Source organism: Lontra canadensis, unplaced genomic scaffold (genome assembly GCF_010015895.1).
Source record: "Lontra canadensis isolate GAN:19392208 unplaced genomic scaffold, GSC_riverotter_1.0 scaffold13, whole genome shotgun sequence".
NCBI classification, from domain to species: Eukaryota; Metazoa; Chordata; class Mammalia; order Carnivora; family Mustelidae; genus Lontra; species Lontra canadensis.
In genome coordinates this window covers 619,900-639,642 of record NW_022631007.1, presented here as the reverse complement: position 1 = coordinate 639,642, position 19,743 = coordinate 619,900, and the positions used below count along the sequence as shown (strand labels likewise).

General features: G+C 55.7%; 1 protein-coding gene across 1 annotated transcript; it reads right to left on the bottom strand.

Annotated features, from left to right (window-relative positions):
- Positions 1-6,679: 6,679 nt before the first annotated feature.
- On the bottom strand, positions 6,680-19,523 carry WNT6 (Wnt family member 6). The gene is given in 5 exon segments (XM_032857958.1): positions 6,680-7,254; positions 8,947-9,150; positions 9,152-9,282; positions 9,504-9,724; positions 19,422-19,523. Coding segments are annotated over 5 exon segments (1,098 nt in total). The 5' UTR covers positions 19,502-19,523; the 3' UTR covers positions 6,680-6,792.
- Between the last annotated feature and the right edge of the window lie 220 nt (positions 19,524-19,743).

Sequence of the window (19,743 nt, the reverse complement as noted above, 5' to 3'; positions counted from 1 at the left end):
TGAGTGACTGTCCCGGATCAGGGATCTCTGCCGCCTCCCCTTTCCTCCCCCCACCCCGCCCCCCCGCCCAAGTGTCTCAGGGCTCTACCCCAGGTGACGTCACGACGGGGGAGTGTGTACTGGTCGTGAGGCCACCGCGACCGCTCAGGACTCGGGGTGGGAGCGGCGGTGCGGAGGGCAGGGGAACGAGAAGTATTGGGGGTCCGTGCGCGCGCGTGCACGTGGAGGTGCCAGTGCCAGGGGCGCGCTGGTTTGTGTAAGAAGCTGTGTGTTACTGCGAGGCCTATGTGTCTGGCGGAGACACAGCTGCCCGGGAGGTGTCCTCCCAATATACACACCTGCAGGGGCTGGAAGGGAGGGGCTGGCCCCCCCTGCTTGCCTCTCCCACCTCAGGAGGGACTTCCCGGGCTTGGCTGGAGTGGCAGGTGTGGGGGGTCCCGTGAAGAGGTTTAACAGCCTCTGGATTTTGTTCTTCTTCCCTGGGTGACCTTAAACAGGTGCCTCACGCTCACTGACCCACCCTCTTCCCCTTTGTGAAAGGAGGTTATAGAAGCCCACCTCATCTAGTCATCTAGTCAGTGAGCCAATGAAGGTAAATGCTTGTTTGGGAGCAGAGCTCCCTGGGGTGACACGCCCTGGGAGAGGGATTAGTGAGCCCTTTAATCCCCAAAGTGTGCTTTGGGGATCATCTTATTTTATCCCCTTTTATTTCAAAAGAAAATAATGAGGGGCATCTGGGTGGCTCAGTGGGTTAAGCCTCTGCCTTCAGCTCAGGTCATGATCTCAGGGTCCTGGGATCGAGCCCCACATGGGGCTCTCTGCTCAACAGGGAGCCCGTGTCCCTCCACCTGTCTACTTGTGATCTCTCTCTCTCTCTCTGTCAAATAAATAAATAAAATCTTTAAAGAAAATAATGAGGCTCAGAGAGGGCCATGACTTACTCAAGTTTACACAGCAAATTAGTCCAAGAGCTGGAATTGAGCCCAGTTCCGTTGACCCTACACATAGTAGCAGTGGCCCCAACACTGAGTGTTGCTTGCCCCGGGCCTTCCTGCAGATACTCCGGCTCTTGGCTGGTCCTGGTACTTGTACTTGGCTCTCTGGGAGCCACCCAAACCCAGGCTCCTGGCTCAGGCCCACTCCTCTTTGGGATTTTCCTCTTGTCCTCCCACCCCAGCTGAACACTGAGCTCATCTCACTATGGAGTGAGTATAGGAGACCCAGGCAAGGGCCTGAGAAATCAGAAGGCTGGAGATAGAGGCTCCAGCTTCTGTTTCTGGTTCCAACCTGGACCCTGATAGGGAATCGTACTCCTGCTGTGGCCTTATCCTCCTCCTCTGTAAAATGGGCGTAAGGCTTCCAGTCTATATACACACCTCCCTCCCAACCTCATTGTCCTCTCCTGGTTTAAGGACAAACTCTGGGCTCTGAGACAAAAGGGGCCCATTCCTGGAATTGCCCATCCCTGGGGAATTGGAGAGGGGTGGGGCCTTCCCTGTCCCCAGACTGTCAGGTGGTAGGGGCAGCCTGAGCAACAGCAGGCTGACGGCATCCTCCCACCCCCCTTCCCCCCCCCATCTCTGCCGGCAGCCACCGCAGCTGTCAGGAATTAAGGGCTTGAGGCTGCTGGGGGTGGGGGTGGGGCGATGGGGGGGGGCAGTCTGGCTGGACAGCAGGAAAACAGCCGGGGGCAGGAAGCAGTCTGCGTCAGCCAGAGCCTTGTTTGACCCCAGCCGCCCCCTGCCCTCCCCACTCTTCCTTCGCCATGCTGCAGGGACAAGGACAGCTTGGTACTAGAGTTTGGGAAGAGTATGGGGAAGGTAGAGCAGGACCAGACTCAGCACAGGAAGGAGGCAGTGAGTCTGGGTTGGGAGAGGGCCCCACAGGGACAAGCCAGGCTGGGAGTCATGTACCCATTGGCTGTTGGGGAAACTGAGGCAAAGAAAGGATTAGGAAGAGGCCCAAGGTGGGACAGGGAATGCATTCATGACCTCCTTACTCCCTGGATAGAGCTCACACCAGCCTTTCCATGCTTGATGCATCGTATGTACCCCCTGGGATAAGCCGTTGTGCGGAATACTGATTCTGGGTCCATGCAGCAGAATCAGCCTGCCCAGGGGCAAGGCCTAGGTTATCTCAAGTGATTTTCATGAGGACCAAATTTGGGAAATTCTACTGAGCTGCTCGAGAGGCCATTTTTTTCCCCCTTTGACCTGCCTCTGCCTAGGGAAGGTCTCTCTGTCCCCCACCCCCACTGTTCATGAAATATAGAGGTGTAAAAGAGAGGGAGAAGACCCTTTCTTTGGAAAACCCCAGGAAGCAAATAATGACTCTCAAGTCTTGTTTGCACTTGGGCATAGTTCTGGCCTGATGTCACGAGGGTCTAAATGTGCCCCAGCCTGGGGCACTTCTCAGGACAAGGAGAGGCATATGTAGGCACAGGACCTTGGCATATGCAGAGATCAGGTCCAGAAAGAGAGTGTGCAACTGGAGCCCGAATCCCAAATGACCCCCGGCCAGTGGGCAAGCCCCTATCAGCAGCCCCCAGACCCCACCCTGGCCTTGCCCTGGGCCCTGGCCCTCAGCCCAGCCCCAGCCCCCGCAGCCGCCAGCTGAGACCAAAATTATAGGGGCCACTGGGGGTGGGGGGGAGCAGTAGGGATGAAAGGCAGCTTGGAGAATGGTTCCAGCTGTGGCAACTCTGGAGGAAGCTGCAGGGAAGGGAGGGCAAGGGGAGACATCAGGGTGAGAACAGGTGGGCCCCTCATGGCCCCAACCTGGTCCAGGCCAGGCTCAGTCCTGAGCCTCTGCAAGAGAAGTCTGTCTTGGTGAAGAGGAGAGGGAAGGAGCCCCAGACCCATAAGGGAGCTCCTTTATCTTATCCTTCAGGCCTCAGGGACCAGCACCCCTCAGCAAGGGGATTAACTTGCTGCTTTAGTCCCGAACTCCCCTCCAGATGAGATGGTCATCAGAAGCAGGGGGAAATGAGCCCTTGGCCTTATTCCAGCTGCATCCCCACCCAGCTGCCTGCATTCTGGCTGTTCCTGATGTGGTCATGCACACATCTGGGGTGCCTCTGTGCTCTTCCACCATCTCCCCGGTACCACATGTCCCCCCACCACTCAGCCAGCAGGGAACCTTCATGGCTCAGATTGTGCCTGGGGCTGAGCAGGAGATGAGCAAGGCGTGGTGGTGAGGGGGCATTTCTGAGCTCTGCATCCAGCCTTCTTCCAAGGCAGCAGTGCAAGGGCACAGAGCTGTCTCTGAGCTTAAACATGGCCAAGATAGTGGTCAAAATGGTGCCTTTAAAGCCAAGGCTCTCACCCAGCACAGAAGCCATTTCCCAGACTCCCACTGAACTTGGTCCCAGAGGATGGACTGAGAGCATACAACTAGCCATTTGAAGGTTGCAGTGTCCTCTTACTAGGTACTTCAAAGCTATCAGGCACCCCCATTTTTTGACGGGAAAACTGAGGCTCAGAGAGATTTATAGACTTGATCAAGGTCAAGCTAACAGTAAGCCTTTTGTTCACTGTATCATACTACTTTCTCTGAATTCCTTTTAACCTGATTGGGGTGGTATCAGTTCATGCCACTGCCTCGGTTTCCTTCTGTGGCATCATGGAGTCCAGCAGCACCCACTCTGTACCACTCACTAGGACCTGACAGTAGAGATCGGGAAGCAAGCATCCTAGCCCTACGTCCGGGTCAGCCCCAGAGGCCCCAGACAGTCTGGAACCCTAACAGCTTGACCCAAGCTGTCTGTGGGTGTCCTTGCTTCTTTTCATCCCACCCTCTCCTGCCTATGGCTCTCTGAACTCCCCAAATGTCTTGCAGGTCTTGTCTATAGGGCTCTGTTAATAGGGAAGCTGGACTCTATGCGCCCTCTAGTGGTCTATGATAGAAGTGCAGGAGATTGTTATTACTTATTTATAATTTACATATTTTGAGTATTGAACCCAGCTCTGGGGAAGGCAGAGCTGTGTATATAAGCTCCTGACGGAGCTTCATTTCTTCTCTATGTGGCCCACGACGCCAATTCTACTCTCCCCCTTGGTAAGTTATACAAACTTTGTTGAGTAGAGAGGTGCTGAGTCAAGATTCTCCATGACACTTCCCAGAAGCCCGGGGCCTTTGACCTAAGGGAGCCAGGAGGAGGCAGGAAGGAAAACTCAGATGCCCTTTCCTTCCCATTGCCACCCGATACCCCCTCTCCATACATGCTTCACTCTGGGGTCGGAACGTGATTCTCTGATTCTTGAGGGCCGAACCAGGCTGTGTCAAGAGGTCCATGCAGAGGCATTGTGGGGAGGGAGGACAGATGCACTGGAAGGCATGGGTTAGGTCTGTTACGTCCAGGATGAGTTCCCCCTTCCTTTTGTTTCATTTGAAACACTCTTCTCTCCTCCCTATGCCCCCAATACCTGCGATCTTGGGTGGGGGTTGGGGGGCACCAGTCCCAGTCATGGTAATGCATCTTCCTGGATGGTTATTGGTTTGGGGATGGGCAAGTGACCCAAACTGCCAGATCAGGGTCTTCCTTAGGGCTTTTGCTGGGAAAACCATTCTATTTTAGACCACCAGCTCTAAGAATGTGGGCATAGGGCTGGCATATAGAGAAAGTCTATCTGCAGCAGGAGGTAATGAGGACAGTATGAAAAGAAGAGCAGAGATAAGGTAGAAACTATTGACGTGGGCATAGTAATGAGGGAAGAAGACAGGGGAGAAAGACCCATGACATTGTTTGGGCCCCTGGGTTCTGTTGTGCTTGAATTCTGTCTTACCTCTGGACTTCCCAGTTAATTAATTCCCTTTTTCATTATTTTTCCAGTAATTCATTCCTTTGACCTAAGCTAGTTTGAGTTGGGTATCTTCATTTGCAATGAGGGTCTTCCCTGAGAACATCAGCTATACCCACTCCCACACTAACTGCCATTTATTAAATATAAGCTTGACATAAATTATTGTGCCCAAGGTTATGCTAAGTGCTTTCCATATCTCAAAAAAAAAAAAATCCTCCCCATGATTCTATGAGAAGGTGAATGGGTTATGATGGTGTTGACGCTTTCCCATTGAGTGGTGGAGTCAATTTCCCCTTCCCTTGAATTTTGGCTGGTTCTGTGATGTGGGTCCACCAATGGCAAGTGACAGCAATGTTGTGGACCTTAAGGAACTTCTGCCTTCACACGAAGCACCACCTATTCTGAAAGCCCATCTGGAGAAGAGGTCTGACTCTGCCAAAGCCACCATGCTGTGAGGAGGCCCATGTTAGCTACACAGAGAGGAGGAGGCCAGGGCAGAGGCCTGTGACACTAGACACATCTGAGGAAAGCCTCTTAGACTGTCCAGCCCAGCCCAGCCACTGCAGGAGGTGGCGAAGTGAAGGACCACAGCCAATAGTTCTGCCATAAGGAGCAGAACCACCAAGCTGAAATCTGGCAAATTCCTAACCTACAGGATTATGAGAAGTAATTATTTGGGGGTTGTTTGTTATGTAGTAATAGATAACTGAGACATGACGGTGTTCCCATTGTACAGCTAAGGAAACTGAGGCTAGCGTGCCTATATTGTCACCTTCTAAGCAGCAGCAGTTTCCAACCCAGAGTGCCTCAATCCAGAGCTCATGCTTTGCCTACATACCTTGGTGGGACAGTCATTCTCAACTACAGTATTTGGATGGTGGGAGAATTGGGGGCCCCGAATCCCAGCCATTTGCCTATGCCCTCCCCCATCCACTGGAGGAAGATGGAGGCATGAGATTCAGTTCTGGAGAACCCAGAACCCCAAACCATTTCCTCTCTGTCCCTTCAGCCTCAACATCAGCTTCCTGAGAAAGAATCAGAAGGAAGGAAATGTGGTTGGGTGCCAAGAGAAAGCTTGGGACAACTTTGTTTCATCTCCCTCTGAGTGTAATTAGAAATGCTATTCAGGGCTGCCTTTTGGACGCTAATGCAGGTGAAGTTAGTTTTGATGGTAACAAAGTCTGATGTCACTAATAACATCATTTCATCACATTCCACAGTTTATAAAGTGCTTTAATCCTGTGGGCTTGGGTGGCCCTGAATGTCTACCCTTGAATTCCCCAGGGGCCACAGAAACAGAAGGGCAGATGAAAGTGTCGCAGTCCCCCAGAATTAAGATGAGGGCTGATCTGAGAGCTAAGTACACTACCGGAGGCTTCTGATCTGCTTTCTTAGACCTGTTCAATCTGTTCCTTTAAAGAGGGATGGCTTAGGTCTTCCCCAGCTTGCAGATCCAGGTGGAGAAATGTGACAAGAGTGGCTCATCACCAGGTGACCAGGAGAGCCTAATCCAATAGGTGAGAAGACGGGGACCTAAGGATGCTAGTTCTGTCAAAACCAGCTTCCTTTACACACTCCTTTGGAAGCCTGGCCCCATGGCAGCCCCCCAGGAGCCCAGCTCCCCTCCCAAACTGTGGGCCCAGTCCTATTGGCTTAAATACTTTTATTGATACGAAACTCACCCACCCACCCCATGGCCAACAGTTCTAAGGATTCCTGCATCCAGAGGCCTAGAGATGGGCTCTTTGGTTTCCATATAGGGGCCAAAGAGCGAGAGGGACTGCGTAGCCTCCTCCCAGAAGCCCTCCAGAGCGCTCCCTGGGGGCGGGGGGGTGCTGTTCTCCAGCGCCATGGGCCTTCCTGGGCAGCCGTGTATCTCCAGCCCCACCGCCTCTCAGCTTCCGGAGGCATGGAAGATGGCCTGTGGCCAGGAGAAGGTGGGCAGCGCCCCCGCTGGGGTCCAGAGGTCCCGCAGGCGCCGGGTGGCGCGTCAGAGGCAGAGGCTGAGCTCCTTGCGCACGCGGCAGCGATGGCACTGAACGACGCAGCACCAATGGAAGCGGCATAGGCAGTTCTCCTCGAGTTGCACGCTCTCCTGGCGGTGCCCGCGGCCGCAGCACAGCAGGTCGCAGCCGCTGAGGTCCGGAGCGGTGCTGTTGCAAGCGCGGCCACGCGTGCCGGGCGAGCCGGTGCGCCGGTTGGGAGCGCAGAAGTCGGGCGAGTCGGCTGCGTAGAGGAGGTCGGCGCGGCCCGGCGGCTTGAGAGTGCGGACCGCGGGCAGCAGAGCCTTGCCGTCGTTGGTTCCCATAACACGCGAGGCGCCGTGGAAGCGCTCGAGCAGCCGCGCGCCCACCTCGCGGAACGGGGGCAGCTTCTGCCAGCAGGTCCGCAGCGCGCACGAGCCCGACAGCCCGTGGCACTTGCACTCGGTGCGCGTATGGCTCCGCACAGCCTGCGGGGAGCAAAGGAGCGGGCGGATGGGGACAGATCAGGGGTGCGTGGTTTGGAAAGGCCCAGAGGACCGACCTAGAATAAGGGGGGGGGGGTGGGAAGGGGGGGGGTGGACAGAAGAGAGAAAAGAGCAGACCAAAGATAAAAAGAAGAGCGCACGGTGGAGAGGAGGAAATCCACGGAGCAAAAGCTCTGAAAGAAGGAAAAATGATCAAGATGGAAGAGTAAGAGAAGTGGGGGGAGTGGGGCGCTGTACCGAGTAGCACAAAGACCGCAGAATCCAAAGTCAGGGAATGGGAGAGAAAGCAGAATGGACGGCAGGGGTGAGATTCTCCCTGGAGGGAGGCGGGGAAGGGTTGCAGCTGTCGCACTCTCTTCCTCCTACCACCCTACCAACCCGCCCCCCTCTCCTCGCTGCCCCTCACGGCCCCAGGCAGGGCTGAGCAAAGTCGCAGAGACTGCCTCCTGGGCGTCTGTCTCTGCCACCCCTCCCCACCCGTCTCTGACAGGTATGTGGGCCTGTCCGGACATTCCTCTCTGGGCCCCCTCTTAGCCCCTGCCTGATGCCTCAGGCCTGAACCCTGGAGGACACAGGATGTGTGTGGGGGCATCCCCAGAGTACCCTAGAACTGAGGCCTAGGGTGCTGGAGGGCCACTGTGAATGCATTACTGAGAACTGGAACCCAGAACTCCTGCCCTTTATTTGCTATTTTGTGTCTGAAGCTGAGGTCTAAGATCACAACCTCTCTAGAAATTTATGGTGTCAGATGACCCAGAAAGATCATCTCTGGAAGCTCAAGAGTCCAGAAGCCAACCTGATCTACAGACTTGTGTGCCCCGCCCCCTTACCATGCCCCACTCCCACCCCCAGGCCTCTGTCCTTCCTCACACGGGGGGCTGGAAACTTCTGACCTAGACAGCTTCTTGTCTCTAAAAAGGAGCTCGTGGGGCCCTCCTCCTTGCAGAGGGAAAGGGAGAGGCTGCCAGGATCCCCAGAAGGACCCACTCCGGGTTTGGTGGGTAGCCAGTTGGCAAGTACCCAGATTCGGTCACAGCTTTCCTGGCCTCTGCCTGACTCCCTCCTTCCTTCACCAATTTCTACTCTTAGTCTTTCACAGCTTTCCAAGCCCATCCCTCTTGGGCCTGTTCTAGCCCCTCTCGGCCTCACCGGACCCCTCCACCTCCAGACCCCATACTGTTGCCCCAACTTCTATCTTTTCTTTCATCCCCAGCTTTTGTCACCCTCCTCTGCCCCTACTGGGGAAGCTAGGTCTCTACCTAGCCCAAGCTTTGTCCCATCTGTCCGGTCTCAGAGGTTTGTCTGCCCTACCTGAGGTCCCTAAAGGCCCAGAGTCTTCTTCCCTGGCAGTCCCCTCCCAACCCTGCCCATTAGACCACCAGCGCCAGGCCCTCCCAGCCTCCCAAGGGACTCCTTCTTCCAGGCTGGCCCCCTTACCTCCCACGCACCCCTCCACACCCCAGCCCACCTCCCCAAGTGGTCCCTCTCTACCACGTGGCTTCCACACCCCTAACACACTCCCACACCTACACGGCCTCACGCACACCCCCACTTCCACATAAGTCCACCAACAGGCTCCCACAGACGCTACCCTCACCCACGTCTGCTCACACCCACCCATACTGGCACATTCACACCCACACAGGCTCTTAACCCAGCCCTGCCCCCACTCACCAGCCGGCCCGCCTCGTTGTTGTGAAGTTGCACTAAGGCACGGATGTCTCCGCGTCCCCGCTTGTGCCGCGCATCCATGAAGAGCCTCGACTTCTCGTCCCCGAAGTCCACGTCGTCGCCGCAGCCTCCCCACTCCCAGGCGGCGCTGCCGTCGGGGGAGCCGGCGGGGCCCGGGGGCCCGGGGGTGCCCGGCAGACCGGGGGGGGCGGGGCGGGGCCCGCCCGCGGGGTGCCTGGCAGCCGCACTGCAGCAGCTCACCCATGGAGCAGGCCTGCGTGACCGCGTGGCTGGCGCCCGCAGCCGTGATCGCGAACACGAAAGCCGTCTCCCGAATGTCTGCGGGCGCAGGGAGGGGCAGTCAGCGGGCAAGACCGAGGCGGGGGGAGGGGTGCGGGGTGCGGTGAGGGGCAAGGCTGCGTGGCTGGGAGACAGGGTCGGGACAGGGTGCGCACAGACTCGTGGGACGGGTGGGGCTCAGGCAGGCTCCTCCAACTTCCCTCCCCACTGATCCCCCAGAGAAGCAAAAGCCGTTCCCTGGGTGCTCTGCCCCCACTGACCCTGCTGCAGGATGCGCCCAAAGGCCTTGCTGTGGCTGGAGCAGTTCCAGCGGCGGAAACGGAACTGGAACTGGCACTCTCGCACCCCAAGCCGGGCGCCCCGGGCTAGCTCCGCCACCACTTCTGGCTCGGCCTGGCACAGCTCGGCTTGCCGTCCTGCCAGCCGCCGAGCTTTCCTGCAGATGCTGGTGGGGTCCATGACCAGGGGGCTGCCCACCGCCCTGGAAAGCAAAGAATGGAAGGTATGACTCAGAGGGCTTGGGGCGATGGGGAGGGAGACCAGCCCGGCTCAGCCCAGGGCTAAGGGCTGGCATGCGGCTCTTGTCTCCCCCACCCGAACGGGATTTGAGATTGTCCTGTCTGGTTCTCCTACCGTTCCATGTCCCCTCTTAAGTAGATTTTATTTCATTTTTTAAAAATATTTTATTTATTTATTTGACAGAGAGAGATAGCTAGAGAGGGAACACAAGCAGGGGGAGTGGGCAAGCCCGCTGGGCAGAGAGCGGAGGCGGGGCTTGATCCCACGACCCTGGGATCATGACCTGAGCTGAAAGCAGACGCTTAACGATTGAGGGGCCCCTCTTAACTAGATTTTAGACTAAAATTGCTATAAGGCAAGTATTCGTCTTATCCTTCTGTGCATATCTTCATTAATAAATCCTTATAGGAATTTGACTCAAGGTCAAGCACAGGGCACCAGGTGAGCCAAAAAGCAGGCAAGGAAGAAATGAACAGGAGGAAGATCAAGAAAACTGTCAGAGTAAAAAACAGTCATAAATCATAAAAAGATGCAGAGAAAAGTAGGCAGTATCAAAGAAGGATCTGGTCTTAGTGGACAACAAGCTGGTTTTGGCTGCTGAACAGCCCTGATGCAGGAAAGACAGGGCCAATCCCAGAGATATGGAAGGCCATAGGATTTTAGAATGGCTAGGAAGGGGAGCTCTGCAGGCAGCCACAACCCCCTGGCCAGGTCAGCTTGTCCTGGAAAATGGGAAGGTTGGGCTTTTATCTCTACGGTGGGCCCCTGGCACCATGATAGCTTGCTTCCCTGAACTGGAGAGCAAGAGGAAGTAGCTGGGGACCGAGACTCTGAAGCATGACTGTGAAGTAAGTGACACCGACCCTTCTGCTCCAGGGTCTGCGACCTCTTCAGAGCAGCAGGGCAGCAAGCCAAGCCCTGACGTCTCTGGCAGTGACTGGTTTGGAGAGAGGGAACCCAGTGGAACTGCTTTAATCTGATTGCTCGGACTTGACCGCAGTGCTCACTATAGGAATGAGTGGGGGGAGCATTTGGACCTGAGCGTCATTCAAGATCCCCCAAAACCCTTCAGCAGAGGGCAGATAAAGACTCCCCACTGGGGAGAAGTGGCACCAGGAGATAGAAAACGTAGAGGAAAGTGGGAGCTAGGTGCCAAAAGTCAAGGTGGCCTACTTTTCAGTTCAGCTTTTGTGCCCACCCCCACCCCATTTGCTCCGAAAGTACAGGCTGCCCAGGCGTGTTCAGGCCCCAGGACAAGGAGATGTAATGGGCTTGAACAGCAGAGAGTGGAATTTAGGTCTTAAGATAGAACGTCTTAACTCTGGGGAGTGAGATGCTTGAAGAGGGAGTTCCAGGAAAATGTATAAGCTCTGTCCTCTAAGGTCTCCTACTCTCCCCCCACACCAGACCCCACCCTGTCAGATCATTGTCAGTCTCCCTACCCAGGTAATCCTGAAGCCGTGATTCTTCTCTCAGTGAAGAGACTTACAGTCCAGACCTTCCTTCCTCCACGCTTAAGACCTGCTCGTCACTGCGTTCCCACGTTCCCACCGCAGCTTGGAAGGGTCCAGCTCCAACCCCTTCCCAACTCTAGAGAAGTGGTGGATGGAGTGATGGGGAGTGGGCCACGGGTGGGGTACGGCAGCCCAAGCTGGTTTTCAGGGGCCCAATGACCTTCAAGTGTAGATCAGTCCTTATCTCTCTATCTAGCCACAGATTATCTATCCCCCCCAACAATCCACTTATCCACCTCATTACAACAAGGATTTGAGGCAGCTTCCAGCATGGCTGTATAGCGTCATAAAATAAGACAATGAGCACCGTGGGAGTTAGAAGTGACGTTTTCTTTTGCTTCCCATAGCAGATTTTTAGGTGCTTACTTCGTATTTCCCCCAGTTTTTATTATGAAAGTTTGCACGTTGTGAATGATCACTATAATAACACAATGAAACCCTTTAATACATGCTTTTGAATGAATGAACATTCATTCAAATGTTCATTCTAAGCTAAGGACAATGTCCTCAACTGGAGGCCAGGCCCCTGTCCACATGTGATTCCAGGACTCCTGATTAGCTTCCTCTCTCCCCAGCCCCTCCCCCCACACTGGATGCAAAGGCAGGGAGTCAGCCTCCCTGGGGCTGTCCAGGTCCTTGCCTGCCACCTGGGAGTCTGGGGCTCTGCAAACTCATCTTCCCTCCCCTCCACATCCCCCCCATGCCACTAAACTCCCCAGCCTCCCCATCCCAACCCTGCCCTCTGCTAACTCCCTACTTTCCCAAGGTTGACTGGCCTTATCCTCTCAAGGTTACTCTGACCCCATCCCTCTCCTCTCACTCCTCCTACCCTGGGGAAGCAAGAGAGGGTGGGGGTATGCCAGGAGAAAAGCAAAAAGCTCCAGACCTTGTCTGCTTGCCACGGGCTAGAGATAGGAGAGGATCCGGAGGAGCAGGAAGGGTAGGGCCCTCCAGGAGGCGGCGCCAGCCCTTTTCAGGGCTGAGGGGCTGCCCCAGAGTTAGTTGCTGGTCTGGGTCTGGCTCCCCAGGCTGGCTGGCTGCCTGGGAAAGAGGCTTGTTTACGAGCTGGTCAGGAGGAGGGATGGGCAATAGTAGCAGCTAGAATCCCAAGGGACCAGCTTCCTCCCTGCCCTGCTGTCCTCGCTCCCATCCCCAAGTCACAGGAAACAAAAGTCCAGAAGAGTGGGGGGGGGCATCTCCCCATCTCCCCTCTTCCTTTATCCTCCTTTCTTCCCTTCTGCTTCCTTAGGGAATCAACTCTGCTTTTTTGGTCTTTGAGTCAGCATTGGCCCCGGGTCAGCCCAGGGAAGATGGGCCCATATGGGAGCATCTGCATGTTTGGGGGGCTGGAGCCCAGTGGTGGTAGGAAACAGAGAATGTGTAGTATGTAGGATCTGAGATCCTAATCAAATAGCCATTCCTGGGCATAGAAAAAAATGAGGCTAATCCCAAGAGAAATCAGTATGCAGACAAGAAGGGACAAGCCTAGGGTTGGCCATTCTAACTGGCTTGGATGGTGCCAAGATATCCTTCCCAGGGACCTTGACTGGTAGAGTCAATAGCCAAGTGAGGTGGCTTTAGGGGACCAGCCAGTTCCTACTGTCAACATCTGTAGATCTAAGCCCTGGGGGCCCCAGATTCTGGCCTAAACTGCCTTCTCATGCCTAGATTCAGAGAGCCAAAGGGAATGCCAGAAACCACCTAGCCCTGTTCTAACCACCTCACCCCTCATTATACAAACAGACATCCAAGGAGGGATGAGACTCAGGCCACTCAATGGACAGATCCTTACTGCAAGGCATTCAGGTGAATATTTAAAAAAAAAAATTTTTTTTTAAATATTTGTTTGCAAGAAAGAGAGAGAGAGAAAGGATGAGCAGGGGGAGCAGCATGCTGAATGAGGAGCCCAGCATGCCCAGGCTCCATCCTAGGACCCCAGCATCATGACCTGAGCTGAAGGCAAGTGCTTAACCCACTGAGCCGCCCAGGTGCCCCTAGGTAAATATTTTTGAAACCAAAGGGGCTGGAGGGTGATGACCACATGAGATTATCAGAAGACCTCAGGGGCCTTCACCTGCCCTCCTCTCCGCTGCCCTTCCTCGCTCTTAGCAGGGTTGGCTAACTCTGCATTCATCCCAGATTACACCTCTAACTTTCTGGACTCAGAGCCACGCCCTCCCAACCCTGAAGTCATTGTAATCATGTCTCCAAGCTCACCTCAGATCTTATTGCCGCAAGGAGCCACCCCTGAGCCCCAGCCCTCACTGACCTCGCCCTCCTGCATCGCATCACTCCGGTGTCGCTCATTTGACTATTTTGTCTTGTTTTCTGGTCATATAATGTCATCAATAGCACACCTTCAGAGTTTGGGAAGTCTGCAATTGGGGTTTGGATCTGGGCTCTGTCATTTGCTTGTTCTAGGATGTTAACGAGTCCCTCACACGTGAAGCTGGAACTTAATATTTGTTGAATGAATGAGTCCTAACCTTCTGAACCTCAGTTTCCACAACTATGAAATGGAAATAAATGACACCTGCCTGTTTCTCTGGTACACAGGAAAGGGGTCTGTCCCAACCGTGAGCTCCAGCAAGAGGGTGTCGCCTTCCCGGCCACACCTGGGTTTATCTCTTGAGCCTGCCCAGTGCAGGACAAGGAGTAGAAGCCCAGGCAGCTTTTGTGGGCTCCTGAAAACACCCTTTCACCAACTCTCTGCCCTTACTCCTCAGCTAGGATCCCTGCGTTATGTCCTCTTTTGCCGGCTGTGCCACTGGACCAGAAGCGTCCACCAGGATCCCTCCCTTTCCCCCAGAGAGCACTCTTGGGTGGGTTATTGAGGCTGAGGAGATCACAGACCCTTTTTATGCCCAGCCTCCTCTGAAAGGCCTCACGCCCCCCCCCATTTCCTCACACTCACCCCCAGGGTCCCTCGTCTGACCCCCACCTCCTAGAAGCCAACAGAGGGAGCCCTGAGCCCCGGGGCTATGGGTGGGGGCTGCACGGGGGTGGGGGAGGTGGGTGGTGGAGAAGGGGCAGAAAAATGTTGCCTGACGGCTGCTTGAGGCGGCTGGGCCCGGGCCTGTGCCCGCCCGCCCGTCCTGTCCTGCTCTGTCTAACTCGGTAATTACTGCTCCCTCTCCCCCAGCCCCTACCCCCACCCCCACATCAAAGCCAGTGATGCCCCAGCTCCTTTTTAACCCCTACCTCCCCACCGCCCATTCCACCAGACACCCCATGCCACCCCTCTCCCACAATCTGGTTCCCACTGCCCCATCCTGGACACTGCCCTTTCCGGCTCCTCACACCACTCCCCTTCTTGTGGCTCTTGGAGACGCAGGGGATCTCCCTTCCCTGAAGGCCTTCACCCACCAAGAAGGCTTCCTGTGGGTCAGGGCCGTGGGAGGAGAAGGAATGGACGCACTGACCCTCCAGTGGGTTCTCTAAGAAGAATCTGTCATGTCCCTCTGCTCTCCCATGCTGAGGTGGGGAATAACCATGGGAAGAATGGCCCTATACCCTTCTCCTGACCCCCCACCCCTCACTGAATGAATGCAGGGAAGAGGTACTGAGCAGGAGGCCGACTCCCAGCCCTGGTCCTCACTGCCTGCTCCTGGGTGGCCCGAGGCAAGTCCCCTCCTGTCCCTGGACTTTGCGGGACTTCTAAACGTAAGTGAGAAGATTGGCTTAGGCGATCTCCAGGTCCTTCCTCGATTTCATTTCTGGCTTAAATCAGGGGCTTGGAACCAGAGGAAACAGCTTTTGAGGCCAGGTGGAAAACAGAAGATCCCTCCCAGCGACCTTTCCCTCCCTCAGCTCCGCCTCAGGCACATCAGGGGAAGCACCCAAGGTTTCACCCCACCCTGCCCCGGGCAGGAAGGAGGACACAGGCTAGAGGGCGCTCTGCCCAGTCCCCAGGCACAGGATATTGTGTTCCCTGGTGCCCCCGCCCCTCTGCTGGCTGGGAGCCCTGCTGCCAGACTGACCAGGGCCTTGCTGCCCACACCCCCCGCCCTCGCTTCATCCCGTCCACAGCTGCATTTCTCCATCAAAGTACACATTCTGGAATCCCCCTTACTGGGCCCTGGTGATCAAACCTCCCACTGACCTCTCCCTCCACCAACTCCTGGCTTCTGATGAGAATGGGGCAGGAGGGGGCTCCCCCCGCCCAGGAAATGCCCCAGTGCCAGCCCTCTGGTGGGCTCTGGGCCGAATCAAGCCAGCCTCCTTTTGCCCCTGCCCTTTTCTGCTCACAGCCCCATTGTCTCCCTCCAGGGGAAGCTGCCAAGGCGGGAGGCTGGAGGGGGTACTGGATGGCCACCCCACCCCCATTCTCCACCCCACCCTGAGCTCAATGGGGGCCAGCTACCGGACTGCCCACAAAGGGTCAGTTAAAGATGCAGTGGAAGAGGGTGGCCAACCCCAGCCTGGAGCTGGTGGGGGGGCTCTCAGCTGGAAAACCTGGGTATCAGGAAGAAGCCTGGGTCCTTTCCCTGACTCCCTGTGGGGCCAGAGATGAGACTGTTCTAGGCCTCTGGCTCCTATTTCCTTTCCATAAGGGGCGGGAGGGGGGAGAAAGGCATGATGAGATAGCAGAAGGGAGTGAGACTGGGTGCTGTTTTGCATGTGGAACAAGGGGGAGGGTTAGTTTCTTTCATAGAAAATATAAAACAGAAAGAGGAAGGGAGAAGAAGGGAGACTGATATGGCTATTCTGTGAGTGAGCTATTTTCCACAACCACGGATTGAAGGCATAAATAAAGATGGGTCAGACATTGAGAAGAACTTCCTGGGGGAGGGCGGGAGGGGTTCAGAGCAGGCTGGAAGGGTGCCCCCGGAAGCCAGACTTTCCCTCTCTGCCTCACTCTCAGAATGGGATCCGTCAGGGCCAGAGCACAGGCTGGATGGCCTGGAGGCAGTGGGCTGGACAAGATGACCTCAAGAGAGCCTGGCCAATGTCTTGGAATCTGGGATTTTGCGATTTACAAAGATATGGTTACAGATGGGAAAGACACAGACCGAGAGGCAGAGTTTAAAAAGCATGCATTGCATGGAGGGGGAAGGAGGAGGGGGAAACAAGGTGGAAGGGAAACTTTTCTGGAATCCAGAGCCGGGTACCTGAGCCTATTCCAGGACCTGGATCACTCCCCTACAGGACCCTCCTTTCCTAACTGGGCAGTCCAGTCACTCAGAGTTCCTGGGGTCCTCTCTGTCCCCAGCCTGGTTGCTACCAGAATGTCAGAGTGCACTACAATGGCTTCCACCTTTCTGTCTGCTAGAGCTCTGGTCTGGCTAGCATTCTCTGAGAAGCAAGGACAAGAGGGCCAGCAGTTAGGTCCTAGACATCAGGGAACAGCCTGGAAGCCCCAGGCCTGATAAAATTCCTAGCCAAAGTAAAGCTGGCATGGGGGGCAGTGCTGGGGGGGGGGCGAGGGGTGGGCAAGGAGTGTCAGGAGCCTTAGGCCACCGGGGATGCTGGGTCCACCCCTCCAGCCCAAACCAGATCTTGGAGAGCGATGGTGGGGTGGGGACAAGAGAGTAAGCAAGTAGAGTCGAAGGTCCTGAGAAAGGAATCTGGGATCAGACCAAAAGAATGAAGTGTCAGAAAGAGAAAGAAGAAAGTGAGGGGGCCTGTGCAGGTGGGAGAGGCAGTTTCTCTCTGAGAAGCAGCTGAGAGTGGCAGTTGCTGGACACCTTATCACCCCAGCCCCTCACTCTTCACCCAGCTCGCCCTGCAGCTGCAGCCATGAAGGCCCCTGTGTTCTCCTACACCTGCCCTCCTCACCTCCTCCCCCACTCCCGGCTTCCTAGCTCCAGGGTCAGTCTCCAAGCGACCAGGCCTCTCTTCCTCTGGCTTGTCACCCATGCAGCAGCCCCTCCTGAACAAAGGAACCCCCACAGACACAAGTCTCAGGGAATCAACCAAATCAGCAACACTCTGCAAAACTTCCCCAGCCCCTTTAGCCTCCAGGGCCCAAAAACAAAGACTCTGCCTTCCAGAAGCAGGGAAGAAGGACCACAGAGGGGATGGTTGTCAGTAAAATGAAGTAACTAGCATAGTTACCCAGTGTGTGGCGCGCAGTGGGAGCATACAGAAGGCAAAAGAGGAAAGACAAAGAGACAGTGTTATGGAGGATGTGGTATTTTACCTGGAAGAATAAGAATGATTTGGAGAAGTGGAAAAGGAGTAGAAGGAGGACAACCACCATCAGGGAGAGACCGGTCTCCAGGCCTTGAGAAACGGCAAAATGAGAAAGTAAGAGTCTGTGACACTAGACAGAGATCCCTTTACAAAGTTTTGCTTGGGACTCTGGATTTTAAATTTATTGTTTTAAAAGTTTTATTTATTTATTTGACAGAGAGAGAGAGTGACAGAGACAGTGAGAAGGAACACAAGCAGGGGGAGTGGGAGAGGGAGCAGCAGGCCTACCCGCGGAGCAGGGAGCCCTAGGAGGGGTTCCATCCCAGGTGCCTGGGATCTAGATCTGAGCGGAAGGCAGATGCTTAAGGACTGAGCCACCCAAGAGCCCCTGGATTTTTAAATTTAAATTAATCCTCCTTTTCACCCCTACAGACTCTGGCCAGGAAAACCCGAAGCGTGAAGGAGGGGACTTAATATTTACAGAACACCTCCCAACGTCAGATCATTTTGTAGGTCCCCGCACCAAATCCTCCTATCCCGCCCCATTAGGGGACTGTTTCTCACTTTTATAGTTGAGACGCTGAGGTGTAGGGAGAACTGATTTATCCAAGGTCACAGATTTAACAAATGGCCGAGATTAGATCTCAGAGCTATTTCAAGACCCATACTATCATTATGCTAAATTATGCTAAGCCAGGATCTAAAGCCGCAAGTCCCCTAGCCCGGACCTGGGTCATCCTCGATTTGCTCCTTCCCTGACACCCCCAAGGGACATCTCTCGCGCATCACGAAACAGGGATCGCAGCCAGCAGCTCCCTGTGTGGGCATCCAGCTCCCCATCTCCCTGGAAGAGAGGGATCTGCCTGCCCCACCCCTCCTTCGAAATCGGGGGGTGGGGTGGGGGAGGAGTGGAGGATAGAGAATCCAGCCAATGATATGGCGCTATGCAAATAGACCAGACCCTGCTTTCTTAGGATTGGCTGATGCACCAGTGATATTGTCCAAGTCCCCCCTCTTTAAACACCCCCCCTATTCCGGGCGGGTCTTTGCAGCTCTGGAAAAACCGGGAGGGAAAAAAAAAAAAAAAAAGTCTACGGACTCCAGATCTCTGAGAGGTCCCGACCCGGCACCCACTTTCCTAGTTGCTCTACATCCCCAAGACTCAAAGTTCCTTAGCTCCGTAGGTGTCTGCTCTAGGTAGGGCCAGGTCTGGAGGCTACGTCCCCATTCCCTAGTTGGCCAGGCCTCCCTCACTTCCACGAGGACCCTTCACGATTCCGGTACCTCCGAGGCTGTATTTTCTCATTCCTGACCCCCACATCTGGAAGGACCGGGAGCCCGGGTCCCTTTCCTGTCTTTCTTCCTCTTCTTTGCTCCGGAAGGAGGATGTAGAGAAAGCCGGGGGTCCTGACTCAGTTTCCCTTTACGTTTTTTCCCGCCACTACTGTCCACTTTGAAGTAGCACTCAGAAGCTGGCGGGTTGTTGAGCAAAGTAAGGCGGGGAAGAGACAGCTGTTTGACCCTCCTTGCCTCGTGGCTTCCCACCTTGTTCCTCTCTTTCCCACAAATCCAGCCCTCCTCCCCTAAATCCAGGGCCTTCCTTACACATTCTTTTCTTCGGATCTCTGACTACAGATCTTTCCCCTGTCTGCCCGGTAGCTCTTTCCTACCCACGTGCCAGTTCCTTGAGGACCTGGATTGAGCGCATAACCCGAGGGGGAAAGGGGAGGATGGGGAAGGGTGTGTGGCAAAGGTAGGAGGAAGTAACAACAGAATGTGCGGAGTGGAGGTTGAGGAACGTCTGAGTGGCAGTTTAGAAATGACCCAGATAGGGGCTGGCAGGAAAGCGGCACGCACCTCCGCTGCGGGGGGCTGGGCTCCGCTCGCAGGTAGAGCCGGAGGCAGCTGGAGCGCGCTTCCGAGCGCCCCCCCGCCCCCAGTCAGTCCCGAAGCCCCCACCCTTGAGCTTCGGGAGCCGCGCGGGGACAGACAGCCCGACGCAGCACTCACCACCACAGTCCACCGACGTGCGCGGGACACAGGAGCAGCAGCAGCAGCAGCCCGAGGAGGGAGGGCGCGGGCGGCAGCATCTTGAGCACTCTGCCACGGGAGGGTGCGGTAGGGGGCGAGGCTGCGGGGCCAGCCGGTGCGCGCGGGGGCTCGGGCTTCAGCGCGAGCGCGGCGGTGGCGGCTGCGGCGGCCGGGAGGCGATGACTCCGGCGGCGGCGGGGGGGGCCCATCGCGGGCGAAGAGGGCGCGGCGGAGGCGGAGAGCGGACGGGGCAGCCAGCGCCTGTGTCTCCCGCCGAGCTCGCTCGGGAGAAGAAATCAGA